This window comes from Leptonychotes weddellii, chromosome 14, assembly GCF_054177405.1.
Source record: "Leptonychotes weddellii isolate Sample4059 chromosome 14, ASM5417740v2, whole genome shotgun sequence".
NCBI classification, from domain to species: domain Eukaryota; kingdom Metazoa; phylum Chordata; class Mammalia; order Carnivora; family Phocidae; genus Leptonychotes; species Leptonychotes weddellii.
Window position 1 is genome coordinate 77,687,571 of NC_138382.1, and position 26,384 is coordinate 77,713,954.

At 60.5% G+C, this 26,384-nt stretch overlaps 4 protein-coding genes across 7 annotated transcripts in view; 2 read left to right on the forward strand and 2 right to left on the reverse strand.

Annotated features, from left to right (window-relative positions):
* ADAMTS13 (ADAM metallopeptidase with thrombospondin type 1 motif 13) overlaps positions 1-6,339 on the forward strand; it is a 30,185-nt gene extending 23,846 nt beyond the window's left edge. The window contains 6 exon segments of the mRNA XM_006743993.3: positions 1,668-1,872; positions 2,504-2,813; positions 3,352-3,498; positions 3,788-3,964; positions 5,074-5,249; positions 5,858-6,339. Of these exon segments, the coding sequence (XP_006744056.2) occupies positions 1,668-1,872; positions 2,504-2,813; positions 3,352-3,498; positions 3,788-3,964; positions 5,074-5,249; positions 5,858-6,043 (1,201 nt within the window). The 3' untranslated portion in view covers positions 6,044-6,339.
* Positions 1-7,950, reverse strand: part of SURF1 (SURF1 cytochrome c oxidase assembly factor) — an 82,999-nt gene extending 75,049 nt beyond the window's left edge. Inside the window, exon 1 of the mRNA XM_081803888.1 lies at positions 7,944-7,950. The gene's annotated coding sequence lies outside the window, so the exon portion shown is untranslated. The remainder of the gene's footprint in view (positions 1-7,943) is intronic.
* On the forward strand, positions 6,722-17,140 carry CACFD1 (calcium channel flower domain containing 1). Its single transcript, XM_081803895.1, has 5 exons — positions 6,722-6,932; positions 10,054-10,126; positions 11,519-11,644; positions 14,277-14,384; positions 14,881-17,140. The coding sequence occupies exons 1-5, from the start codon at positions 6,806-6,808 to the stop codon at positions 14,969-14,971; spliced, it is 525 nt and encodes a 174-aa protein (XP_081660021.1). The 5' UTR covers positions 6,722-6,805; the 3' UTR covers positions 14,972-17,140.
* Positions 17,141-17,222: 82 nt separating this feature from the next.
* Positions 17,223-24,814, reverse strand: SLC2A6 (solute carrier family 2 member 6). 4 transcript variants are annotated; one of them, XM_081803883.1, is made up of 10 exons: positions 24,628-24,814; positions 23,950-24,112; positions 22,714-22,920; positions 22,003-22,102; positions 21,257-21,468; positions 20,685-20,837; positions 19,950-20,058; positions 19,377-19,571; positions 19,017-19,175; positions 17,223-18,381 (listed from the first exon to the last, which is right to left on the reverse strand). In XM_081803883.1, exons 1-10 carry the CDS (start codon positions 24,714-24,716, stop codon positions 18,296-18,298), a joined length of 1,473 nt encoding a protein of 490 aa, XP_081660009.1. In that variant the 5' UTR covers positions 24,717-24,814; the 3' UTR covers positions 17,223-18,295. The 4 variants fall into 4 exon arrangements, with proteins under 4 accessions (XP_081660009.1, XP_081660008.1, XP_081660010.1 ...); XM_081803882.1 differs by having other exon boundaries at positions 19,030-19,175; positions 24,628-24,813; XM_081803884.1 differs by lacking the exon at positions 21,257-21,468 and having other exon boundaries at positions 19,030-19,175.
* Positions 24,815-26,384: the final 1,570 nt, after the last annotated feature.

The following is a 26,384-nucleotide window of genomic DNA, read 5'->3' on the forward strand; positions in this document are numbered from 1 at the left end:
AAGCGGGACTACCTGGCAGGCTGCACTAGGAGTCAGAGGGGACATTCCAACAAAATGCAAGCGGCGCTGCCCGTTCTCATCGGGCTGTGGGTGTGGGAGGGCTGGCGAGCGTCACCGGGAGAAGGCAGCATTTAAGTGGAGCCCGACGGTGGTCCCAGCTGGGGCACGGGACCCAAGAGCTCAAGCCAGCGAGGTCCAGAGGCGGGGTCGGAGCCTGCGGGAGGAGAGCAGACAATTGCCCGCCTGATTCACAGTGCTCCCACCGTTGCTGCTTTGTTGTTTTGCACTTTTACTAATGAAATGCTTTTCTGTATCATCCAGAGAGGAAGGGAACAGTCACGTGTCACTACCAGATTTAATAGATGGGCTATATTGCTGTCTTTCCTTCGAGTCGGTCTCCTTGGCTTTTAAAGAAATACACTGTTACAGATAAGAATTCATTTAAGTTAAAAGCCTTAGCTCATCTGTGGTTTATTTGGGGGCATGTTGCAAAGTAGGGAGCATACTTATTTTTCCAAATCATTAACCGAATTTCCCCCAGCCAGCTCCTTTATCGTGTCCTAGATCCTTGTGTATGTTGGGATCTATGTCAGGGCTCTCTACAGGTTCTGGTGTTTGTAATCCCCTGCATACCAGATTGTTTTAAATACTGTAGCTTTATGGTCCATTTACCACCCGCACCGGTGTCTCTTGGCTTCTTTGCTTGTGCTAAAGCCCCTTGGCTGTGCAGCACATTCATTCATACAGGAATTTATCTGGGACTTATATGGGAATGTGACACACACACGGGCTCGGGCTGCTCCACAGATGTCACGTAGCTGCATCCTCCTTGATGTTCTGGAACACACTCCTGCCTCAGGGCTTCTGCCCCTGCCTTCCCCCTGCGGGAATGCATCTGCTCTGGATATGCTTTCGTCCAGGCTCTGCTAGGAGCATGGCAGCAGCGAGGTGGGGAGTCCTCCCTGAGCACTGCTCCCGAACGGCACACTCTGCCCACCCCATGACTCTTGGCTCTGCCTTCCTCTACCGCCCAGCACTTCTTCCCCCGTTTGCTGTCTGTCTCTTCCTTCGAGCCGAGTGGTTTCTCCACCAGGGGCCATTCTGCCTCCCACAGGACATGTGGCAATGTCTGGAGACATTTTCAATGTCATGACTAGGGAAGGGGGATGCTAGTGGCGCTGGTGAGTGGGTGGAGGCCAGGAGGGCTGCTGAATGTCCTACATTGCACAGATGCCCCCACGACAGACCCGCCGGCCCCAAAGGTCAGGCGCGCTGAGGTGGGGAAGCATATGTGCTCTGAAGGGCGGTGTGGGGGTCTTGGTCTGGTTCACTACATCTCCCTAGCGTCTAGAACAGCACCAGGCCCACTGAAGGCATGTGTGTGCGAGCCAGGAGGTGGCACAATGTCACAATGAGGGCCTCAGGCTCCAGCACGGGCTCCCTGGGTTTGGTCCCAGCTCTGGAAAATGTCGGCTGTTATCATTTGCTGAACAATTACAGATTACCACGGGCAGGGTTGACCACTGTTGAGATTTGTTTTGCCTTCTCCTGGGGCACCTTCTCCCCCCTCCCTGTTCCTTGGATAACAGAGGAACGGTGAGCCGTTGACAGGAAGGGCTTGCCCTCCCTGGGCTCAGGGCCACCCTCTGGGCCTTTGCTTCTTGCAGGTGGAAAATCATGTCCCTTGGCCCATGCTCAGCCAGCTGTGGCCTTGGCACGGCCACCCGCTCCGTGGCCTGTGTGCAGCTCAGCCAAGGCCAGGACGTGGAGGTGGATGGGGCAGCCTGTGCGGCTCTGGTCCGGCCTCAGGCCAGCATCCCCTGCATCATCGCCGACTGCACCTACCGGTGGCATGTCAGCACCTGGACGCAGGTAAGTGCTGGGGCTGCGGCTGTGGCTGGGGAGTGGGTCCGCTGAGGGTCCTCACCCACGGGGACCCTGGGGGCTTTGATTCATTGTGAGCCCCTGAAAGGAGGGGGAGAGTGGGGTGGGAGGAGGTGGTCGGGGCACCTAGAGATGGAAGACACAGCAGGGCCCCGAGACCTGATGGGCAGGTCTGGACCGAGGTCTGGAGACACCAGGAGATAAAGGGGAAGGTAGCTCCATCCCACACCTTTGCATTTCCGGGGCCGTCCCATGCCCAGTACCTTGCAAGGTCCTAGAAAGACAAAGGTAAATAGGGTTAGGTCTCCCGCTGGAGGCGCTCGCTCATGGTGTGGAGGGGAGAAGAGGCAAAGCAGACAGCTGCCGTCGGCATCGATCAGAGGGCTCTGGGCATCTGGGTCGGGTAGAGACAGGCGCTCGGAGGAGGGCAGTGCAGGGCAGGCCGGCAGGGTGGGTGCCAGCTGCTGAGCCTCAATCTCCTCAACTGTGGAATGGAGACACGGGCTCCCCTCCTGGGCTGTGCAAAGATTAGATCTGATCGTGCGTGGCCAGTGGTCACCACTGTGCCCGCCGCTCCCTGGCAAGGTCAGCCTCAGCTCGCTCTCCTCTCTCCTGGCAGTGCTCTGTCTCCTGCGGAGATGGCATCCAGCACCGGCATCACGCCTGCCTTGGACCCCAGGCCCAGGCACCCGTGCCGGCCGCCTTCTGCCAGCATTTGCTCCAGCCAGCCACGGTGCGGGGCTGCTGGGCCGGGCCCTGCGCCGGGCAGGGGACTCCCAGTCTGGTGCCCCATGACGAAGCCACTGCTCCAGAACAGACCACTGCTGGTGCTCCTCCGGAGTGGCCCCAGCACCGGGCCCACCTCCTCTCCCCAGCCCCCCGGCGTCAGGGGCTTCTGCCTGGGCCCCAGGAGAGCCCCGCTGAGTCCAGTTATGTTCTTCAACCTTTCTGTCTGGGCAGCTGGCTGGCTGCAGGAGGGGCGGGCAAAGGCTTCTCCACTGGGAGAGCTGGGACTAGCTCCTTGGGAGGACCCCTGGGGTGGTGCTGTGGAGCCCCCTTGGATCGCTGGGAGGTGTGCGGCTGGACTGAAGGGATGGGCTTGGGAGGTGGCGCTCTGGCCTGGCCCTCTCCTTCCACTTTGCTTCCGCTGACAGAGCGCAAGTTCATTTTTATTATCAACAAGGGAAAGGGAACGTGAGGTTTCGCAGAGTCAGCCCCAGATCTGTGGGACTCAAAGCCATGCCCTGCTGTATACGCTGCCTCCCTCTTACCTGAGTGTCTGGAAGCGGCTCTGGGCCCTGGATGGAGACACGGGGACCCATGCAGCTCCCTCCCACCGCCCCCCCCAAGCCTGCTTCCAGCGGGGCCTAGGAGGATGCCAGCCACCCCACCTGCCAGGCTCCTCCCCAGCACGCAAAGCCCCGGCCCCGCCCCGAAGCTCTGTTCACCCATGCTCCTGCTTTCTAGGTGCCTGTGGCCGGCAGCACCTTGAGCCGACAGGAACCATTGACATGCGAGGCCCAGGGCAGACTGACTGTGCGGTGGCCATCGGGCGGCCCCTGGGTGAGATGGTGACCCTGCACGTCCTTGAGAGCTCCCTCAGCTGCAGTGCTGGTACGTCTCGGGCCGTGTGCACAACTGCTGTCAGGCTGCCAGGCACCAGGGAGCACGACCCCAGCCTGCCCTGCTCCTGGCAGGATGTGCCGCATGCAACCCCACCTGGAATCCTCATGGCCATCCCGCGGGCGGCTGTGGGATGGTCCCCATTCTACAGATGAGGAAACTGAGGTTGTGTCTGGGGACTTAGAGTCACATAAGCTGGGACGTGGGGGGACCCCGCCCGCGGCTCGGTCTACCCCAGGCCCACAGTGCTGCCAACCCTCACTGCCATGCCGCTTCCTAGGGGACATGTTGCTGCTTTGGGACAGGCTCACGTGGAGGAAGACATGCGAGAAGCTGTCTGGCATGACTTTCAGCTCCAAAACGAACACGCTGGTGGTGAGGCAGCGCCGTGTGCGGCCGGAAGGCGGGGTTGTGCTGCGGTATGGGAGCCAGCCTGCCCCGGGAACCGCCCCCAGAGGTACGGTGGGGCACCAGAGCCTCCCCCCAGTCCCTGCAGGGTGGCTGGGTGGGCGCTGCTGCCCACGGGGCGGCCGGCCGGGCAGAGAGGGCACTGACAGAGATGGAGGAGGACCCCGCCAGCTAGCCCCCTGACCCCAGGATGAGGTCCCTTCACGTGTGCTGCGTCCCTTCCTCGCCGGGGCCTTGCAGCGACATGGGTGGACGTGGGACTCTGACGTCCTCACCCTGTCGCTCAGGCCGCCACCATGGCCCCCCGCCCTGGCCCTGGCACTCATGTCCTTCAAGACCCTTCAGGGTCCTCCGTGTGCATCTCTCCCCCCCACCCCAGCCCTGTTCCCGTGCACCATCCTCTTGGCTCAGCCCCCACAGAGCTGGTGTGTGCACGCATGCTTGTACATGCTTGTACATGCGTGCACACACACAACCTCATGGAGGGGATGGCATCCCATGGCCCCCCTAATGTCCTCCAGTAGCCCTTGGGAGGCCTCTGGGGACTTGGCCTCTCCCAACAGCCCAGGCTGGCCGAACACGACTTCCCTAGCCAGTTCCAGAGGTTTCTGGGATCCCCCTGGCTTTGCCTCTACAGAGATGTGACAGCATCCCCACACCTCTCAGTGCCCTCACTGAGAGCCAGGCTTTGAGTGCCCAAGGGGCTGGCTGCCCCTTCTCACAGCTCCTTACTTCCTGGCCTCATGCACATGGGCTCTTGTTCTCTGGGGGCCCAGGGGTGCAGGCAGGCGGGGTTCCAGTGGGCTCCTAGTAACGGCAGTGGCCTTTGTGACAGGTTCAGTGTTAAGCACTTTTGCACATGCAAAGTCCTCCTAAAAACCTCTCTCCCAGGGCGCTACCTTCACTCTACAGAGGGGGGATTTGGAGCGCAGAGCATTGAAAGCCTTCACCTAGGGTCACACGGCAGAGAGTGGTAGAGGTGGGGTTCCGTGACGGCTTCTGTGTGGGAGACCTGATCTCGGCCACCACACCATATTGCCCCCCTTCACTGCTCCCCAGCTGTGAGCTGCCCTGGCCTCTGGCATTAGTGGTCATTCTGGGGGCTTCTAGGACCTGAGGTGGTCCACGCCTAGTCCATCCACCTACTCTTCTCTGCAGACTGTGACGTGCAGCTCTTTGGACCCTGGGGTGAAATCGTGAGCCCCTCGATGAGTCCCGATGGGAGCAACTCGGGGGGCTGCCGCATCTTCATTAACGTGGCCCCACAGGCCCGGATTGCCATCCATGCCCTGGCCACTGATGTGGGCACGGGAACTGGTACCAGCTACGTCTCGGTAAGGCCACCAGGATGGGGACAGGAATGTGCTGACTTTTGCTGATTCTAGACAGCTGTCCCCGGGGATGGGAACCGGGGGTACTGTACTAGAGGACCCCCCGAGTTTGCTCAAAAACCTCAAAATTATTAGTGAAAGAATGGGAGAGAAGAATTTCTTCCACTTACCCACCAACAAATGTTTATTGAGCTCCGCACAAGAGTGAAATAGAAAAGACCTTTTCTGATGTAGACTGTCAGTTAACCCAGGACTGAAGCATAATTTTAAACCCTGATAAAACTTTTCCAGAAGAGCGGGCCACCCCTCCCCCCACGAGGTTCATGTGTTCTGGGAGAACTGTCCTCTGCAAGGTGTCAGCTCCCCCACTGGAGGCAGCCTGGCTTCTGGAATCCCAGCTCTGGCACCCTGGCTGTGTGTCCTTGGGGAAGTAGGACAACATCTCTGAACCTCAGTTTCCTGGGTAGAATAATAGTGTCTTCTTGATAGGGCTGTTGTGTGAAGACTAAATGTGACCCTGAGTGTATGATGCCTTGTATATTAAAGGCTCCATGAATGCTAGCTAGTTATCATTTGTGGCTGGCCCTTTGGGGCTGCCCCTTTCCCCTCAGATCCGGGACATCCACAGCCTGAAGACGATGACATTTCACGGGCAGCAGGCACTCTACTGGGAGTCAGAGGGAAGCCAGGCTGAGATGGAGTTTAGCCAGGGCTTCCTGGAGGCCCATGCCAGCCTACGGGGCCAGTACTGGACCCTCCAATCTAGAGTTCAGGAGCCTGGCTGGGCCGTGCCCTAGCTTCTTCTCCAAGCACATACCTCCAGGGACCTGTGGGCACAGTGGGATGCCTCCTCCAGATACTGGAAGAGAAAAGAAGGAGCCTGACATTTATGAGCACCTGTTAGGGGCCCCGCAAGCCCCAGAGGGCTGACTCTGGTCTCTCAGTGCTTTCCAGTTTGGATTCCCTCCAATCTTAAGTATCTCCTTTAGGACTTCCTACAACATGCAAAAGGCTAGGCGGTGGAAAGTAGGGACTGGACTCTCTGGAAAGGCAGTCTCCAGCCTCTCTGTACCAATAAACGGAATGTGCAGTCTGAGAAGCGTTTTCTTCACATAACCTGTCCAATCGGGCTTGAAAACCCACCCCATGGCATTGCCGGGATTCCCTGGCAGCGGTCGGGCTCCGGACCCATTCCTGACCTGAGCAAGCCCCACGCCACCCCTAGTGGTCTTCCTTTTTGCTACCCAGGGAGGAGGGGCGAGGGACTGCGCGGAGTCAAGAATGGGCGCCGACCCTGGCGCACCCGTTAATTCTCTGCGAAGCCCCGCCCCTGCGCTAGCCCGCTGGGAGGATCTGCCCACCGAGAGCGCCAGGGCCACCGCGCGCCCGCCCCCTATGCTAATGAGCGCGAGCCCTCGGGCGCACCTCGCCACCGCCCTGCGAGCCCCGCCCCTTATGCTAATGAGCGGCCGCCTCTCCCACAAGGCAGCGCGCCGGGACGACGCGGCCGGCTCCGGAGCCCTTTGTGAGGGCGGCGGGCTGCGCCAGACGGCGGCACCATGAGCGGCTCGGGCGGGGCGGGGGCGGCGGCGGCGGCCGTCAGCTCCGCGCCGCCCGCGCAGGACGAGGGCATGACGTGGTGGTACCGCTGGCTGTGTCGCCTGTCGGGGGTGCTGGGAGCCGTCTGTGAGTACCCGGCCCGGAGGAGGGGCCGGCTCCGCCGCCCACCGCGCATGCGTATCCGGCCCCGCCCCCTCTGGCGCGCCCCCGCGGGGAGGGGCTGGGTGGGCATTGGTGGGGGGCTCTGCGGGGCGCGCGCGGAGCTGACGCCTGGCGGTTGCTATGGTTCCCGGCCGCGCGGCCGGGCGGCTCCGGGGACGTTCCAGGAGCGAGTGAGCTCCCGCGGCCAAGTCGCTGCGCCCCGCCGCGTCCGAGCGCGAGGACAGCGCGGCCTTTGTGTCGGCGGCGGGGCGGGGGGGCTTTCCGAGACTTCCCAGATGCCGCTCGCCGGGCGCCCGCTCAGCCCGGCCCGGAGGCAGCCTCACCTGTTGACTTGGGCGTGGGTGGAGGCGCCAGCCGTCTTAACTTCTGGGCAAGGTTGTTGATACGTGGGGCGTTTGGTGCGGACAAGCAGTCCCCGAGGGAGGGCCGGGCAGTGAGCCGAGGGGACGCGGCCTCTCATCGGGGTCCTCACTGTCCATCCAGAGGCCGGCGCGTTCCCTTTGCTGGCCACTCTGCCTCAGCCGCCTCTCCTCTCTCCTCCTCGTACTCCCCAGCGCCATCCCCGACACATCCTGCCACACCCCCGAAAGAACATGAACAGGAAGGCAGACCTGCTACAGAAGTAAAATAAAGCTCATACGGCAGGTCTTCGGAAGGCAGATACGCGTCTAGTCTGTTTGGTCCACTCGCCTCGCCTGTGCCTGCGGCCCTCCGCTTTGGGAATTGCTGGAGGAGAGGGCACCTCCCCTGGACTTGAACGAGTGCCCGCCTGGCACAGAGGGCTGGGGCAGGGCAGATGCTGATCACGTCGGCCAGAAGGAACACCTTTCAGGGTCCCCTTCCAGCCCCACAGTCCTGCCGGGTGGGTGGATGCTGGAAGGACGTTCAGGAGTGCAGGGGTGGGAGTGTGCGGCTCAGGCAGGGCATGCCCTTATCCAGAGGTGATAATGGGACGCGCCCCTGAGTCCCCTCTCACTGCCACGTCCCACTGCGTCACTGCTGTTGGAGCAAGCATGTTTTTGACTCTGGAGAGACTGCTGGCTCGAGGTCAGGCCTTAGATAAGATCTTCTCAAGTTTGGCTAGCTGCTTTCCTTGCAGATCAGAGTGGGGGTCCTGCAGCGAGTGACAGTGGGCAGTGGGGGAGAAAGGAAAGGTTCTGACGGTGGCCGGTGGGCTGTCACCTTCCCACTCTCTTGGATTCAGCAGCCCTGCTGACTCCCTGGTTCACCCTGATATCCCATGCAGTTCTGTGTCTCTCAAAGTGGGGTACCTGGGCCGCCCCAGGACTTCATGGTGTTGGGGCTACAGATGAAGCACCAGGAGAAGCTTGTGGCATCACCCTGAAATGTCAGTTTACCTGAAGACCGGCGGGAGGGGATTGTTACGCAGACACCAAGTAGTATACCACAGGGGAGGGCGCAAAGCACACAGGAGTGTTTGGGATGAGGGGCGCCTGGCCGGCGCAGTTGGTGGCGTGTGCAACTCTTGATGTTGGGGTTGTGAGTTCAAGCCCCACGTTGGGTGTAGACGTTACTTAAAAATAAAATCTTAAAAAAAAAAAAAAAAAGGCTCAGGGATGAAACAGGAATTCAGATAAGGGTTGTGTTTCTGGTCAGTCACTTCAGGGTAGGGTTGCCCTCCTGGCCGGTGGGGGCCTTGGAGAGGCATTTATTCAGGGTCCTGACAGTCATGTAGAGGCCGTAGCCTGGGAGGGAAGAGGACTGTACAGGATGCCTTCCTCACTTAGCAAGAACACTGGAAACTCCAGGGGCATCTTCCAGCCTTGATTGTTACGGGGCTCCTGGCTGGAGCCTTTCTGTTTGGGTCGAAACCTGGTTCTCCCCCAAGGTTGGCTGTTGGTAGGACAGTGTGGGGAGGGCCGGAGCTGGAGGCGAAATGCTGGCTGCCGCAGGTGTAGACTGCTATCAGGGGAGCCCAGGCACAGCCAAGAGCCAGGCAGAAGCAGTACTGTGTTGCGGGCACTCACGTCTGTGGCCCTGGGGGGCCTTGCTGCCTGAAAGCCTATGTGCCATGTCCAAGGGGAGTGCCGCCTTTTTAGTAGGCAGAATGTGCCTCTGTCCTTTTAGGAGACCTGGGGGACACACGAGGGCAGTCCCTCTGCAGTTTGGGCTCACTTCATCTGGTTTCCTCCTCCACCGCCTGCAGCCTGCATAGGGTTTCAAGGGAAAACAACAGAATTCCAGGCCCAGCCAGGGATCAGGTACAGAGGTTTAATGTTTAATGAACTGGTGGCTAATTGCTGCCTCGGGGCCCAGCTTTCAGCCCCACCCCAGCTAGGGCCCTGGCAGCTGGGCTGGGTGCCGGGCTGGGAGCCAGGGCCCCGGAAGTGCCTGGCTGGCACCGGGAGTTCCAGGAGAAGCGGGCCCCAGAGGCAGCTGGTGTGTGCAGAGGTGGGCCTGGCACACCCTGCCCCTGGGGCGCAGTCAGGAGCGCAGGGCCAGGCTCCACATTTGGGGCATCGGGGCCTGGTGTTTCAGGGGTGGGTGGCCTGGGCTGTGGCACTTGCCTATGTGCAGGAGAGAAAACAGGCCTAAAACAGTGACGAGAACACAGCTGACATGGTTACCCAGGGCTGCCTGGTCCTGATTTCTGTTCCGGGAGAGGCTGCTCTTGTCCCAACCAAAATCCAAGCCACGTTTTCTGCGTCAGAGCGCTTCTTGTGTGGCCAACCCTGCTAATGGTGGCGCCTGCCTGGCCTGAGCCCTCCAGACTCTTCTCTCTTTTCATCCTCAGTACCTTGCAGTGGGTACGGGTACGGCTGGGGTTCAGAGGCCGGCCCTCCGAGCCATGCATTGGACAGAGGGTGAGACGCCCTCCAAGCCAGCCAGCCACACCTTTGCTGTGGGGCCTGGGACCAGCCGCTTCCCCTCTCTGAGCCTGCATCCTCATCCGGGATGCCGAGCAGTTACGTTGGTCTCCCTTGTCTCGGGTGGCAGAGGGGAGACTTGTAGGTGCTGTGGGCGGAGGCAAGTGTCGGGTGTCGGAAGGGGTCTGCTGGGGGTCCTTCCCGGCAGGCTCTGTCCCTTCCTCCCTGCTGATTCCTGCTCCTGTCTCGCTTCCAAGCTTGCGCCATCTCAGGCCTCTTCAACTGCGTCACCATCCACCCTCTGAACATCGCGGCCGGCGTGTGGATGATGTGAGTAGCCTCGTGACTATCTTGCCTGGTGGGGCTGGGGCTCGCCATGCAGGGCTTCACCTCCTTCATACCCTGTCATGTTTCGTTTTCCTGATTCTCTGTAGGGGCAGGCCAGGGGAACCCCCATCCAGGCCTTTATTGGGTTTAGGGCTGGGGTCACAAACATGTCCTGAGTTAGAGGCTTGGTGTCTGGTGGGGTTGGAGCCCGGTGCTGGGATCTGGAGCTTCAGCTTGGAGGTGAGCAAGCCACAGACGGGGCAGATCAGAGCTGGTGCGGGATCAGGTGGTTAGAATGCCCTAGATGAATTCCTTGCCCGCCTCCTGCCAGGGTAGCTCATTCCCGTGGGAAGGGAAGGCAGGGGGTGAGCACTGGCCAGTGCGGCTCTGGCCACATCTGAGCCACCCAGCGCACGTGAGAGGTGGCCGTGCACCAGGCATTGCCTGTGCCCCCGTGGGACCTGGCCGGGGAGGGGCACGGAGATGGACAGGGTGGAGCCCTGCCCCCAGAGAACTCAGGCCAGGGCGGAGGCTTGCTGGGTGGGGCCCAGAGACACATGGGGGATTGGGGTGTTGAGGCACTGGGCCGAGGCTTCAGTGGGCTGAGTCAGAAGACAGGCTGGCCTGGCTGTGGAAGGGCTGGGAGGACGGGCCTGTACAGGAGGCTGGGGAGAGCCAGGGGTGGGGGAATGTGGGTTGTGCAGAGTCCCTGCTCTGGGCTCAGGCGGGCTCCTGGGGCACCTGCAGCTTGAGTTTCTCTCGAACATAGGTAATGAGGGCCCTGGTGTCTGTTACTGTGACCCAGCCATGGAGAACACAAAGACTGGAGCAGACCCCTCTGTCTGTCCCCACGGGTTAGCTGTCCCCAGCCAGAATACAGGAAGGCACGGGGGAGGGGGGAGAGAACACTACACCACAGGGCTTGCTAAGCTCCCTCCTCCCTGTGTGGCCTTGCCGAGGGTCAGCCCTCAGTGACTGTGGACTGACTGACCCACTCCTGGCCATCCTGGTGGATGAGCCGCTGCTGGGGACAGCTTTCCCAGTGCTGATGGCCACATGGGTGACAGGGGTGATCATGCTAGTAGCCGAGTGGCGGCTGGCTCTCTGCCCAGTGCTCTGTGTGGAGGGACTCACTGCATGCTTATGCTTATGGCGGCGCCGTGATGCAGGGGGTCTTGTCTCCTTCGAAGACAGAGGGATAAAGGGAAGACCAGATTCTTCCTCTGGAGCATTCATTTTGGTTAGGGAGGCTGGTGTGTGGGCAGTGGTTCAGCAGTGGCCCTGAGAGGAAGACGGGGCGGGGGGTGGTGGGAGGAGGCATTCTGGTGCTGGGCATTGGGGTCCCCCCATATCCCCAGGCCTGTCAGCCTGCCCCTCTCTTTTTCTGCCCTCCAGCATGAACGCCTTCATCCTGTTGCTCTGCGAGGCGCCCTTCTGCTGCCAGTTCATTGAGTTTGCGAACACGGTGGCGGAGAAGGTGGACCGGCTGCGCTCCTGGCAGAAGGCTGTCTTCTACTGCGGGTGAGGGGCCCCAGGGCAGGCAGGGACGGTGGGGACATTGAACCCTCCAGGGCCCCTGACACGTTTCCCAAGACTCAAGGAGCTGAAGGGCAGGCACTAGGTAGTGGCTGGCGCGTGGGGGGACTGTCAGCGAGGATGAGGCTGGGAGAGCTTTGCGCAGAGCTCTCTGGTGATGGCCGTTGTGCTGTGTGACCCGCGATGGCGCGGCGGGGGAGCGAGCCCACCGCTGCAGTCTTCCGCACTTCAGATGTGGGATGTGGGTGCCCCGTGGCCTGCTGTGTGATAGAGAAAAGTGAGCAGTGCTTGGAATGTTGGCCCATCATTTGGGAGTTGTTAACTAGATTCTGGTAGGTTCATAGAATGTGTTTGTGGGCAGCCTTTCAAGAGTGTGGCCCGTCCAGGTGCCCTGACATGAGGGCGAGTTGCAGAACAGAAACGGTCACCTTTCTATATGCTTTCCTTTGATTTTCCCACTTCTAACAACAGATTCCGTATGCAGCCCTGTCCACCTGAGTCATGAGGTTGAACTAATTTCAGGATGTGTCTAATACACAGAAGCTTCTAGAACAGCGCTGGTGCATAGGAGGCCCTCAGCAGCTTCTGGCAGCAACAGCAATAGTTACTAGGGTTTAGGTTATCTTTGAAATGAAAGCGGAGACTTTTGGTGGAGGCCAGTGGTTTTGACAGCACCAGATACGTATTCTTTCTGTTCTGGAGCCACTTCCCGCTGGGTCTCCACCACAGAGTAATACAGGATCACAGAGCGCTGCCTGTCATCGTGTCCTTTGCCTTGACCTTTTTTTTTTTAAGAAATGTATTTTAAAAATACTAACAGTAACATGCATTCATTAAAAATGATTTGGAAAATATTAAAGCCCCACTACTTGGAACGCTTTGGTAAGTTTTGGTCTGCTACTCTGCAGGCAGCTTTTTAAACCGGTTTCTGACACGGTCATAACCATTCTAAAGGAATTTGTATCCTCCTTTTTTTCACTCCATATCGTGATATAAACATTTTCAGGATCACTACAAAGACTTTAGGACGTTACTTTTAATGATGGGAATATTTATTCCACTGTGTACATTATGCTTTTTCTTAATTTGTTAACTGTGGTGCAAATCAAATCAAACCGTGATAACCCGCGATGTGCCAAAGCTTTTTCTGTGATGCTTTTCTTAGGATATGTTTCCAGATGTGCACTTACTAGGTCAGAGACCACAGTCATTGAAAAGGCTTCAGTACATGACTACATTGCTTTCGAGTTTCTGTCACCTCTCTAGCCTCCCAGGGTTGTGCACCATTTTACACTTGTGTCCGTTGTTTCGGAGGTGAGGTGTTTTTCCAGACGGCTTTGCTAACTGCATATTCTTTTTTGGAAATGGTCTGGTTTACTTTTTACCTTTTGGCATCTTAATGTTTTACTTAGTAAGTTCTACGTTTCCTGTAATGAACATTTCTCAGTCCTTTGTTATATTTTATGCAAATATTTTTCCAGCCTGTGTGCTTTTGTTTTGACTGAAGATTTTCCCTCATGGTGATTTCTGTTATTCTTTTTTTTTTTTTAAAGATTTTTATTTATTTGACAGAGAGAGATACAGCGAGAGAGGGAACACAAGCAGGGGGAGTGGAGAGGGAGAAGCAGGCCTCCTGCCGAGCAGGGAGCCCGATGCGGGGCTCGATCCCAGGACCCTGGGATCTTGACCCGAGCTGAAGGCAGACGCTTAATGACTGAGCCACCCAGGCGCCCCATCTGTTATTCTTTTATTACCTAGAAATTTTATGACCACAGTAAAACCTCAGATCACTTGTCCCGCCTGAATAGAGTCAGGTGGAATTCAACTGGTGGTCCAGTCTTACCTTCTTTGTGTGCAGGGTGCGTGTGGGCAGGGGAGGCCTCTGGGCAGACAGTCTGGCCCAGGGAAGCAACAGGACAGAGTGCTGGTCCTCCAGACGCAGTATCTTCCTGAGTAGATAACCTAACCGCCACCCTGGTCTGGGAATCCCTGCCAGAATCTGGAGAGTCAGCCCCATGGCTACTCAAGCCGGAGCGGACACCTGCCGCCAGGTGGCGCCAGACAGAGGTCGGGACCAGACGGAGCTGGGGCTGCTCCGGCCGGGGACCTAGCAAGCAGGAAACCCCATGCCTTATGCAGTTGAAGCTTTGGGTTCTTTGGTGGTGAGATGTGGCCGGTTTTACTGCAGTGCAAAGAGCTACCATGTATCTGGTGCTGATGCTGTTCCGGGCATTGTAGTGTGTCGTTAACACTAACACGGGAGGAATTCAGGGACTTGCTGAGTCACAAAGCCACTAGGGGGTGGACTGACATGTGATTTTCTGGTTGGCCTGTTTTATGGACAGGGAGGGCAGACTATCCCAGTACTGTTTCATCCTTTGTGTGCCACAGACCCTGTCAACGATCTGATGAAGGCTTTACATCTTCTCCCCGAAAATACACAGAATTTCGCAGACAAGTGCCTGTGTGTCTAAGGACTTTCTGAAGCCTGGCTGTGAACCTGTGTCCGGACTGATTTCTCGGGACCCTTCCTGCACCTGGTGTCTGGGGAGGGGGCCTGGAAGCGGCGAGGCCGCCGCAGGGCGGGAGTACCCCCTGACCTCTGCCTCTCTCGTAGGATGGCCATCATTCCCGTCGTCATCAGCCTGACCCTGACCACGCTGCTGGGCAATGCCATCGCATTCGCCACTGGGGTGTTGTATGGACTCTCTGCTCTGGGCAAGAAGTGAGTGTGCCTCTCCTGGCCCCCCGCGGGGGGATCTTGACATCCTGCCTCCTGAAAGTCTCTCAGGGAGGAGGGTCTGGGAGGGGCCTCGTTACCCCTCTGTGAACACTGAGGCACAGAGGCTGTCAGCATCCTCGGGGTGTTCAGCTCTAGGGGACGGGAGCAGGAGGGCTCGTGGGCTTCTGCTGGCCTGGCTGTACCTTGCCACAGCCCATAGTGGGGCTGGCAGGTCTGTGGCTTGGGAGAGCCTCTTCCTCTGTCCTCAGAGCCCGGACTGCAACTCTGAGTCCTTCTCCACCCAGCACCCCAGGCAGCCGTGCCACTCTTAGAGGGGACCTGTCTGCCATCCCAGCAGCAAGGTGTCTGGGGAAACCAGAGCCCAGTAGGGTGTCCCTGCAGGTCGTGCCTTGGTCACAGGCCAGGAATCTGATAGTGGCTGGGAGGGCTGTGTGCCTGGGGTCTTTCCCCCCGTGACGCTGACTCGCTCTCTCCCCAGGGGCGATGCCATCTCCTATGCCAGGATCCAGCAGCAGAAGCAGCAGGGGGATGAGGAGAAGCTCACGGACACCCTGGAGGGGGAGCTGTAATGTGAGCTTCCTGCTCGCTCCTGTGCCTCTGTGTGGACACGTCCTGCAGGGATGAGGCCTGGAGCATTGACCCTGAAGGACAGCCTGGAAGAGGAGCCTTTGCCTGGCTCCCATCAGCCCCTCTACCCCCGTCCCTATCCCTGGAGTCCTCTTCTGTCTTCTCCTTTCTCTAGCTTGGTGTCTCCCGGCCCTGGGCCTCGGCCAGCAGGAAGGAGACTGGCAGTGACAGCGGGCAGCCCCAGGGGTGACCCAGGCCACGGGGCTGGAGGCAGAGCAGAGCCTGGCCCCACGCACAGCTGGCCTGGCTCAGCCGGAAACAGGCCGTCGTGTGCATTTCCAGACTCCCACTGCTAGCAGAGCCGCCGGGGATCTGCTGAACGCTTGGGAGGAGCTTCCCCCAGAGATGCTGGGCCCGGGCATTGGGCAGAGGGAGCCTCCTCTTGGCTCTCCAGGCAGGAAAGTATGCTGTAGGCTGAGCCACCTGGGCCCCCTCTGTCCACCTGTCACTGGGACAGAGTGGTGCCCTGCTGCCCATGGTCTGCCGCTGCCCGGGCCCCTCCCTGCCTCTCTGTTCTCTCGTGGGAGCCCACAGCACTCCCGGGATGCTTCTAGAGTACCCAGAACAGCAGCCTTGGCAGCGGCTGGACGTCCGGGGAGTGCTCCCTCCCCCAGCTCCCTGGAAGCTTGGACAAGCTGTTCCAGGATACTTCTCATGGGCCTGGCCCGGGCCCCCAGGTTCTCCCCCCAACCCCCAAGGCCCTGGTGCTAAGGGAGTGGGGAGGGCAGGCTCTCCTCTCCCATGGGGCTGTTTGTCCACCTCTCTGGTGTGGTCCTGCCATGTTAGCAGTGACCCAAGCCCAGTTAGTAGGGCTAAGCTCGACCCACTGATACTGCTGCTGGCCTGCCCCCGACCCTGCCTTCGGGGAGCTTCTTGCCTTTGAGAGCTGGGCAGAGGCCAGAGCTTCCTCCGCCACCATGAGCTGTACCCAGGCCATCTGGGAACAAAGCCTGTGCGGGGGGCACGAGGAGGCGGCCCTGCCTGGGCTGTGCACCGTCTCCCCCGGCCTCCTTCCGTGCCAGTGTTCCTGTGTCCCCCGCGTATGTCCGCCTCAGCCCGCTGACGGCTCCGCTCACCGGACTTGCCCCCAGCTGCTAGGTCTGTCTGATGGGACCTGACAGAGCCCAGGCGGCACTGGGCAGAAATGGGCGGTGTGGAAAAGGCTCCATCTGGGGCCTAGCTCTGCTCTTCCTTCTCCCAGGACCCTGGCGGCACCTGCTCACGGCCCCGAGCTCAGCCCCAGTCCTGCTTTGTTGGAAACAGACCTTGGGCTGTGTCCAGATCCTTGCTTCCCAGAGGGAGCGCTCCTCTCAGGGGCTTGTTAGTGTTGGACAGCAGGAGGGGCAGTTACTGTCCTGGGGACACATCCCAGGGCTCCTTGTCAGCAGTGGCCCCCGGCGGCCCTCCAGAGGGCCTGACCAGGCTGGGCCCCCGGGTGGCAAGGGCACTGCAGCGTGGCTGGCCTGGTGGGACACGTGCCTTCGGGGGTCCCCTGGGACCACCTCTCTCAAACAAGCGCTAGGTTCAAAGGGCTGTGGGCTCTAGACCTCTCTGGGCGGGCGGGTGTGTCTCTGTGTCTGCCGTGTGTGTGTTTGTGTGTCTTCTGCGTGTGCTGTAAGACCTGTCTACCTCCCAAGAGGAGCGCCCCTCTTGGTTCATTCTTATCCAGGAAGTGGGACGCAAGGGTCACTCCTGCCCACCCCTCCTGCCCCTGCGGCAGGGGCCTTGATGGCGGGGGCTTCCTTCTGCAGGAGGAGAGGGGCTGGCTCTGTGTTCAGGAGGGCTGCACCTCTACCCTGTCGGGAAGTCGGGTGGGTGTCGGGTGGGCTCTAGAGGCAGGCGCAGAGGTGGGAGGGCCCTCCAGCCCCTCAGTCACCGGCCAGGATGGACCCGAGGTTCCCAGCGAGTAGGGCTAAGCAATCCTGGAGCAGTGACCCCATCCCTCAGTGTGGGGTGCCGCCTCGCAAGGAACATCTGTCCAGCTGGCAGAAGGGGCTGGGCCGCCAGGTTCCACTCCTGCCTCCACGGGTCTGGACTCTGTTGTCTCGGGGCCCTCACCTTCTCAGTGTTCAGTGTGCATTTTGAGCAATAAAGCCTGGCGGGAGTTTGTATGCTTGCTCATACACTGCCTATTCCCTCCACACCCCCACCCCCACCCCTGGTGCCGTAAGCAAGCAGGCTGGGACCACTGGCCCTGGGAGTAACTGCCATTTTATTGAGGACCTTCTGTGCGGCTGGCCCTGTCCCAATCCTGCTCATAGCATCTAAGACGAGGAATGTGGCTTGCCGAGGTCACACAGCTGGGGAGGGCTGAGTCTGTGGGACAGAGCCAACCCGCGGCCAGGCTCTCCCCCACCGGCTGCCTCGCCCCTTCCCTCTGCCTTACTGTGGACAGGTCGGGGGTGGCCGGAGGGGGCCTTGCCTAGGGCAGCAGGCCCTGGCAACCTTGGCTGAGAGTTTGGGTCTAGCCAAACCTGGCTGCTGGGTGGGCTCCCCCACCTGCAATATACCCCATCCTGCCAGTCCAAGGCCAAGAGCCTGATCTATTTTTACAAACAGGGTGAACATGGTTTGCAGACAGGAGCGCTTGAGCCCCGTTTCCAGAGGTTGGGTGGGTGCAGGAGGAAGTGTCTGTGCTGGGTCTTGGGCCCTGGCCTGTGGGAGTCTAGAATGTTCCCCATAGTACCCATAAACTTTTAGAAGTACAGATCTGTCTTCCTCCCTGTAGTCAAGTTGTTCCATGGTGACTAAGCGGATCAGAACAAAATGGCACGATGATGTCCCTGTGTGGATCCATCCACCGTCTCCCGCCCTGTGCTCTCTCCTCGTTGTAGCCCTCTGGCGCATCCTCTGCACCCAAGTAAGGAACCAGGCCCCAGGTCAGCCAGCAGGGCCTTGTCCTGGCCCCCGGGCCGTGTGCTCCCCTGTGGCCCATGGCTGCCTCCTCTGCCGGTGCGTCTTGGCCGATGAGCGTGCAACACGGCAGGCTGCCTGAGCTGGGGCCTAGGATGGAGAGGGGTGCTGCCTGCCCAGAGCCAGAACGTGCCCTGTGGGGGGCCTGCCATGCTTCTGTCTGGTCCTCCTGTGTTCCGTCAGATGGCAGATTGCTGCTGCCTTCCGGGCTCAGCGTGCAGGCTTGTGGCCAGCGCAGAGGCCTTGCGCCCAGTGGTTTGGCACCCCGGGCGGGGACCCTCACCTAGTGCAGGAAGGACCTCCTCCCAGTGCGGAAGAAGGACTCAATCTGCTCCAGCGACCGGCCCTTGGTCTCAGGCACCCAGCAGCCAGTGAACACCAGGCTGGCCAAGCAGATGGCAGTGAAGAAGAAGAAAGGCACGTGGAGGCCGAAGGCGTTCTGGGGGTATGGAGGGGATGCCTGGTCACACGGGGGGTTCCTGGGACCCTTCCAGTGTTAGCCAGCCTTGAGGGGCCTTCCCCTTACTCCCCTGCTCAGGGGTCTCCCTGGGCTCCTCACTGCCTCCCGCATGAGACACAAATGCTTTAGCATGGCCCGCCCTGGCCGGGAGCTCTGGCCTCAGCCTTGGCTCAGACAGCCACCTCTCCCACCTGCAGGAGGCCTGCACCCCCTAGCCTGGCGGAAGCAAGCTCCTGTGTTTCTGGAGCCACCACACACGTCCTCCTGCCCTGCCCCAAGCTCATCTGCGCCTCTCTGCCGGGGTTGTGCCCACCACGCGTGCTCCCAAACCCTGCCCTGACCCACTGGCTACACCAGGGGCGGCCCTGGCCCTGGCTGCCCCAGTCACACTGTCCCTCCCGGGAGCTGGGAACGAGATTCTGGTTGGCTTCAGGGCCTGTTGGGGGTCTGAGCCAGGAGTGGGGAGAAGGGCACATAGCGCCCTATGTGGGCTGGCCAGCAGGGACCCTGCCGGGAGACCCCAACTGCCACCCGGACAGAAGGCCCTCTGGGCTCACTTGTCCTGGCCCGGGAGTACCTGGGGGCCCTCCGAGGACTTGACCGAGAAGCCCCACCCGAGTTACTCACCACCACCAGCAGGAAGGACTTGGTGAGGGCAAAGGCAGTGAGCCAGCTGACGAGCACGCAGAGCCCCGAGGCCACACCGCGGGCTTGCAGGGGCAGGATCTCCGACATGAGGAGCCAGGTGATGGGCCCCCAGCCCATGGCGTAGCCTGCCAAGAGAGGACGAGGGGCCTCTGCTGCCTGCACGGAGCTGCCGAGACCCCCGGGTTGCCAACCCCGCTGACACACCAGGACCACGGTGCCCCGCCCATGCCCTAGCAGGGCCCTCACACCTGAGCACAAGCCAGCCCCCCTCTGGCTGGCCATCAGCCTCCCGAGCCCTCATCCTGGTGCAGTCGCTGCACACCTACCTGTGATGAAGAGCATGGTGGCCACCAGGGGCACGAGGGTGAGGTAGCTGGAGGGGGTGGCCAGGGGCTGCTCTGTGCCCCCCAAGGACACACTCTCGAGGCCCATGGTGCTCATGGTGCTGTTGGGAGTCAGAGGCTTCGGACCGAAGTGGACATACAGCCCCAGCGTCAGGTTGGCCACAAACATAATGGTGGCTGTGGACAGACAGGTGGCCCTCGGGAGGGGGGGCCAGGACCCTCTGAGCCGGGTGCTTCCTCTGCATAGCCCCTCAGCACCCTGCACCCTACGCGGGCCAGTTCTCATCCAGGCGGCCGCCACGGCCAGTGACCGGATGCTTCCTGCAGAGCAGCAAGCTCTGCCTGCCTGCGTTGGAGCTTCGGTCACACTGTGGCCCCCGCAGGCCCTCCTGCCGCAGCGGGTGTATGCCAGGCCCTGTGCTGGGTGCTGGGGAGGCGGGACCCACAGGGCAGGTGGGACGACCCCGCACCCCACCCCGGAGCTCCCAGCCACAGCGCGCCCTGCGCGGGCAGGCGTGTGATCGTCAGCGGCGGGAGAAGGCGGCGAGTGCTCACCTGAGATGAAGAGCAGAACCTTGCGGCCAGCCAGGTCCATGGTGAGGGCGGCGATCAGCACGGAGAAGAGCCTCACGGCCCCCACGATGGCCGCATCGTCCTTCGGGGGCTGCAGGGAGGAAGCCGCTAGGGCTGAGGGGCTCCAGCGTGCTGCTCCTGTCCCACCCGTACCCCAACAAGGGGCCGCGGGACGCTCCGGTCCCAGGCTGTGGCCACAGCTCCTTTGGAGCGTTGAGCTGCTGAGCAGGCACCATGTGTCAGGTGCTTCCTCTGGTCACCCAGCCTAGCCCACAGGGCCCCCCGGGCCAGCATGGAATCCAGGCGCCACAGTGACTTGTGGGACTGCACTGTCACTAATCTTTCAATCTCCTCTCCCTCTGAGTCCAGGACCGGCCGGCGCAGGCACACCCTCTAATCTCCCGTCTACAGAGGCGGAAGCTGAGGTTTGGAGGCAAGGGACTTCCCTCAGTGAGTGGCAGATGTTCTGAACCTGGGGTCCATGACCCCGAAGGGCTCCGCACTTCTAGACAACGGGTTCCTTTGGAATCCCGGATATTTTAAAATATGTAAGTTTACTTATAAACATTATTCTGAGAACAGGGACGTGGCACAAAACCAGCTAGGAGACCCTGGCGGTCTCCACAGGGCCCACGCACCCCTGACACGAGCCACAGGGCAGGTGCTCAGTAAGGGACGGCCTCCCAGATGCCGGGTGGTGTGGGGTCGGGCTCTCACCAGAAAGACGGCAGTGCTTTCGAAGATGGGCTGCAGGTAGACAAGGATGGGCGTGATGCCCATCAGTTGCTGCAGGAAGCGCATCAGCAAGGCGATGAGGATGGGTCGGTACATGTGGGGGTTCCGGGCCTCGGCCCACGACATGTGGGTGCTCTAGAAACATGAAGCTGCCACTGAGGGGAAGCTGTGCCGGCCCCTCCAGCAGGCTCCACCCTACCCTGGGTTGCATGGGGCTGGGTAGGAGACTGCCTCCTCTCTCCCCCCAGGAAGGACCCTGTGCCTGGAGGCAGTCCAGGCCATTCACAGGCCTGGGGGACCCCCGCCTGAACCCCAGGCTCTTGGATGAGCGGGTGGGTCAAGGAAGATTTTTGATTGTAAGGGTCTCTGTGTGCCCAAGCATTGGCAGCACGGAGCACGTGCTCTGGGTCAAGTGTGGCAATATCTCCCCTCCCCCCGGTTCTTGGAGGTGGGAGCTGCTCTTATCCCCATTCCCCGGGAAAAGCAACCAAGGCTCAGATAGGCCTAGCGGCTGGCTGCAGCCACACAGAGCTGTGCACCCAACCCTCCCACACCTGTCTGCGGACGTTGTCCTGGATCTGCTGGAACTCCCAGCGGATGTCGGTGTCGGCCCCACGGAGCCAGGCCAGCGCCCGCAGCGCCTCTGTGTCCCTGCCCCGTGAGAGCAGGAAGCGAGGGGAGTTGGGCATGAAGCTGAGCAGCAGGATCATGATGAGCACGGGCCCTTCCCCGGCCACAGCCAGCCAGCGCCATGGCAGCAGGAGGCCTGGAGGTGAGGATGGGGTGAGGAGCTGGGGTCCAGGCTGGACAGAGTTCCCTCCCGTCGAGGCCTCTGAGCAACCTCATCTGTCCTCAAGGGCTAGTCCCAGGGCCACCTCCCACAGGAAGCCTACCCTGGTTGCCCCAAGCCTCTGTGATCTACACCAGGAGGGGCCCCAGGGATTGCTTGGCCCCTAGCACCGGGCCCAGCACATAGAAGGAGGTCCCTGGAGGGTCTCAAGGGCCATGGCAGGGTGATAGAGAGGTAGCCTGAGCAGGCAAGGCCCCAGGCTTCTACCCCAAATCCCCACCCCATCTCAACCAGATGGGCTCTGATCTCTTTTCTATATGGACTTCCCCTATGGCCAGAGAGAGGCAGGGTATTGCCTAGATGTACACAGCACAGTGGTATCTTGTTCCCCAGCTGGGGTTTGTTTTGGGGCGTGTTCACTGCCTTTCCAGCCCTGTCTGCTCAGCGGTACCCTGTCACTCCCACCCCTGCACACAGGAGGTGCTCAGTGCTCATTTGGATGATACTTGCCAAGGGCGTAGAGGGACAGAGATCCGAACACTGCCATGAGCTGGGGCGTGGCCCCCAGGGCCCCACGAACACTCGGGGTAGCAATCTCAGACACGTACACCTGCAAGACACATCGGCCCACCCAGGGCCTTTGGTGAGATTTAGGCTCCTGGGCCTGGCTAAGATGGGAGAGGTGGCCCCGGTGAACCTTGGGAAGTGACAAGTGGGGTCTTCTGATGGGGCTCTTGTCCTGATTGTGACTCTGTCCATTTCCCTAACCGTCAAGTGGGCGGAAGTGCTTGCCTTTGAAACGGGCAGCATGAGGTGGGGAGGCGGGAGGCCCATAGGCACCCAGACTCGGCTCCTCCCGGGCATCCCTAGCCCCCTGCTGGCCTTGCCCTGGCGCCTGACAGGGTGTGGGTGCAGCTGTGGGAGGAGTCCTAGGGAGGGGAGAGACTTCCCCTTTCCCCATTGCTTAACGCAGATTTTCTTCAGTTGAGCAATGTGCCTGACTGTCGGGAAATGGGGTGGGAACTTGAAGGAGTCCAAAGTGAGGTTGGCTGGGGATGTGGGGACAGATTAGCTGCCCTGCTGCAGGTGAGCTGAGGTTCTCCGGCAAACATATCTCCATTGACCGGGGGGCTGGGAGGGGGGCCGGGAGACTTCAGCCACATGGTTGTTAGCACAGTGCTGAGGCAGTGAGGGGACAGGGGTGGGCAGTCCTGGCCTTACCGGGATGCAGGCAGCTGTGAGACCCCCAGCGAAGCCTGTCAGCGTCCTCCCCAGCAGCAGCATCCAGAAGCCGTGGGCACCTGCCATGAGCGCGTAGCCGGCTGCTGATGGTACAGCTGAGAACATGATGCTGAGCTTCCGGCCCAGGAGGTCGTTGAGAACCATAGCACTAAGGCCCCCAGCTGCTGCACCCAAGGTGAATATGGACTGCAGAAAAAGGGTGGAGGGCAGACATGTGTGGGCACCCAACACTCCTACCCCCCATCAGAGCCTAGGGGCAGCCACTTTTCTAGGCTGATCGTGAGATCCCTGCCTGCAGGATCCAGGCCCTGACTGGTAGTGAGCCTCCTGTCTCCAGAGGTGTGCAAGCATCATGTGCACAACCCTTTGTTAGAGATGCCACCATGGGGAGTCCTGCTCTGGGGAGTAATGTGGGGCCACCTCTCCATAGTGGTTCAGCTCAGCCGAACGTTTAAATGTCTAATACTATTACGGCAGACAGGAGAATTCTGTGACCTGAAGTCCCTGGCATTTTTAGATTTGGGGGTTCTTGGATTCCCTGTAGAGTGTAGTGAGTAGGATCCAGTCAGTGACTTGGGCACATTGCTTAGCCTATCTGAGCCTCAGTTTCTTTAGCTGTTTTATGGGGACAGCAGGAGTACCCACCTCATAGGGTTGGCCCTGGAGTCAACTAGCTCTCATGTACAGTGCCCAGCAGCACACCCTGGCACATACTGAGTGCTCAGGACACACTGGGTATCATCTTAGCTGCTCTGTTGTAATTGTAAATCGGAGGCTACTGAGATGGTAACTCTAGTATCCTGGGACTCTCAGGGCCCCCGCTCTTCCCTCCCACGTGCCCACACTCAGTCCTGGGGCCCTCCTTGCCCCAGCCAGTGCCTCTTCCCATTGGCATCTGAGGCCCCTGCCCCCTATCATCCAGGGAGGTGCCCGCTCTGTTGTGGCAGTTCGGCTGTGGGGGTCTGTGGGGGGGGGCCTGGGGCAGGAGGGAGACCCGGAGGACCACCTCTCCACAGTCTCCTTCCCACAGCTTCTTAGCAATCACTTCCTCCTTATATTTCAGAGCAATCATCTGACCTCACTCACCCACTGCCGCTCCTACAACCTGGTGAGGATCAGGGAGGGGGAAGACCAGGGCCCTACAGGGGGGCCCTAGCTTCATGGGTCCCCGCTCACCCTGCTCTGCCCGTCTCCAGCTCAGAGGAGGGCCCTTACCCCAAACCAGGATGCCTGGGTTTTGGTCAGACTCAGGTCCGGGTCCAAGGAGTGCTCCAGGGCTGGGATGACAGGGGACGTGTAGACCAGGGCATACCCGAAGCTGAAATTGCCCAGCACGGCGGCAAAGGTGGCCAGGAACACCCTCTTGTTCTGTGGGGCCCTGGTGGTGGTGGGGGTGGGCAGAGTGATGAGGTCTTGGAGCTCCTCCTCCCCCGGTGGCTGAAAGGCTGCGGGTCCTGAGCCCAGTGACTGCCGGCTGGGGCTCGGAGGGCAGCGCTGGGTTGGGCTGGGCCGAGGGCTCCCAGACCTTGTGTCCTTTCGCTTGGAGAATCCCCAGGACAGTCCCCAAAGCCCACCCCCGTGGCTGAGACACGGGTGAAGGGGCACTTCTCTCTAGCAGAGGAGGCTTGCCTTCCGCTGGCAGCTTTGCCTCTGAAGCTTGCTGTGTGACCTTAGGCAAGCAAGCCCCTTGCCCTCTCTGGGCTTCCCTCACCCTGGCTGCGCCAGCTGGGGGCTGGGCCTGCTACGGGGGGAGAACAGCTCCTTAAATAGGACTGGGGTGTCTGGGGCAGAAGGGGGCCAGACGGACCTTTGCTGGACACTCACGGAAGGTCAGAGAAGGCCCAAGGCGGAAGCCGGCCCCTACCCGCAGCCCCCATGCCCCGCGACTCTCACCCGACCCGCGTCCTCTCCCCCGGCGACGGGGACTTCTCAGGGAAGGTGTCGTAGTCCGGGCCCTCGGCTCCCAGCAGCGGCTCCTGCATGGCCGCCCTTGCTCGCAGTGTCCGTGCGGCCGCCGAGGGGCCAGGTGCTGGCGGGCAGCTCCGGCCAGTAGACGCTCCGGGCAGCAGCGGCCCCGAGCATCCGGCGCAGACTGCAGCTCCACCCCTCGGCCGCGATTGGCTGCGAGGCGGCCCTGCGGAGCCGGGGCCGGCCAATGGGGTCGCCGCGAGCGGTGCGGATGCTCGGATGCGGATGCTCGGATGCGGGCGCGGCGCCGGGGCGCGGCGCCGGGGCGGGGCGCGGGCGGCGTGCGGGGCCCGGCCGGGCTTTCCCAGGGCGCGGACCCGGGAGCGGAGCGCGGGCGGACTTTCCCGGGGCGCGGGCGGCGGGGGGGGGGGCGGTGGGGAGGGTGCGGGGCTCCGCGGGGCTTTCCTGAGGCGCGGACCCCGGGGCGGGGCCAGGTTTTAAATGGGCGTGACCCGCACCTCGTGCGCCCTGGGAGGCCCCTGGGCTGGCCCTTCAGATGGGAACCCCTGCACCCGCACCCGAGGGAAGAGGCGCGATGGACGCAGAGCCCCTGCGGATTCGTCCGTGTCCACGTCTGGGTGGGATACCAGCACCCACCCCACACCCAGCTCCTATAGGCTGGAGGAAAACATGCCCAGAGAGGCTTAGCGACTCCCCAAGGTCACACGGAGTACAGGTGTCTCCCTCCAAAGGAAGGCCTTGCGCTCTGCCTTCCTGGACTCCCTCCCTGCTGTATCGTGTGCTTGAGTCACGCCTGGCCCTGCCCCCTCCCCTCCAGGGGTGAGCTGAAATCTGGCTGAGGAGTGCCCATGACAGCATCCCGCATCCCAGACAGCCAGAGCGGGTGTGGGGTGGAGGCCCAGGGAGGAGGGAGCGGTGGTCCCAGTGGCACAGATTTGTATTTTCCCCATTTCTGGCCCAGTTTGAGGGCAGAAATAACTTGGGCTTGTTGAGAATCATCCAGGTGATAAGATAAATTAAAAAACAAGAAAAACAGAAATAGAGTATTCCCTGGCGGCTCACCCTCAAACAGTAACACAGTCCACTAGTACCCGCTCTCCCTGCGGACTTTTCCAGAGAGGGGCTGGCTCACACCCTATTCTGCTGCATGGATGTGCCACGTGTGTTTTTTTTAACTGATCCTTTGTTGTTGAGCATTCGGGTTATTTCCAAATTTTAGCTATTAAACAGTAAATCTTTTTTTTTTATTTTTTAATTAAAAGATTTTTATTAATTTATTTGAGAGGGAACACATGCGAGAGCAAGGGGAGGGGCAGAGGCAGAGGGAGACTCTCAAGTGGATGCCCCGCTGAGTACAGGACTCTATCCCACAACCCTGAGATCAGACCTGAGCCAAAATCAAGAGTGGGCTGCCCAACCTGACTGAGCCACCCAGGCGCCCCCAGTAAATTGTTTTTTGTTTAAGATTTTATTTATTTATTTGACAGAGAGAGACACAGTGAGAGAGGGAATACAAGCAGGGGGAGTGGGAGAGGGAGAAGCAGGCTTCCCGCGGAGCAGGGAGCCCGATGCGGGGCTCCATCCCAGGACCCTGAGACCATGACCTGAGCCGAAGGCAGACGCTTAACGACTGAGCCACCCAGGCACCTGCTTCCCCACCAGTAAATTGTTTTTATTTTTATTTTTATTTTTTTTATTTTATTTTTTTTTAGTAAATTGTT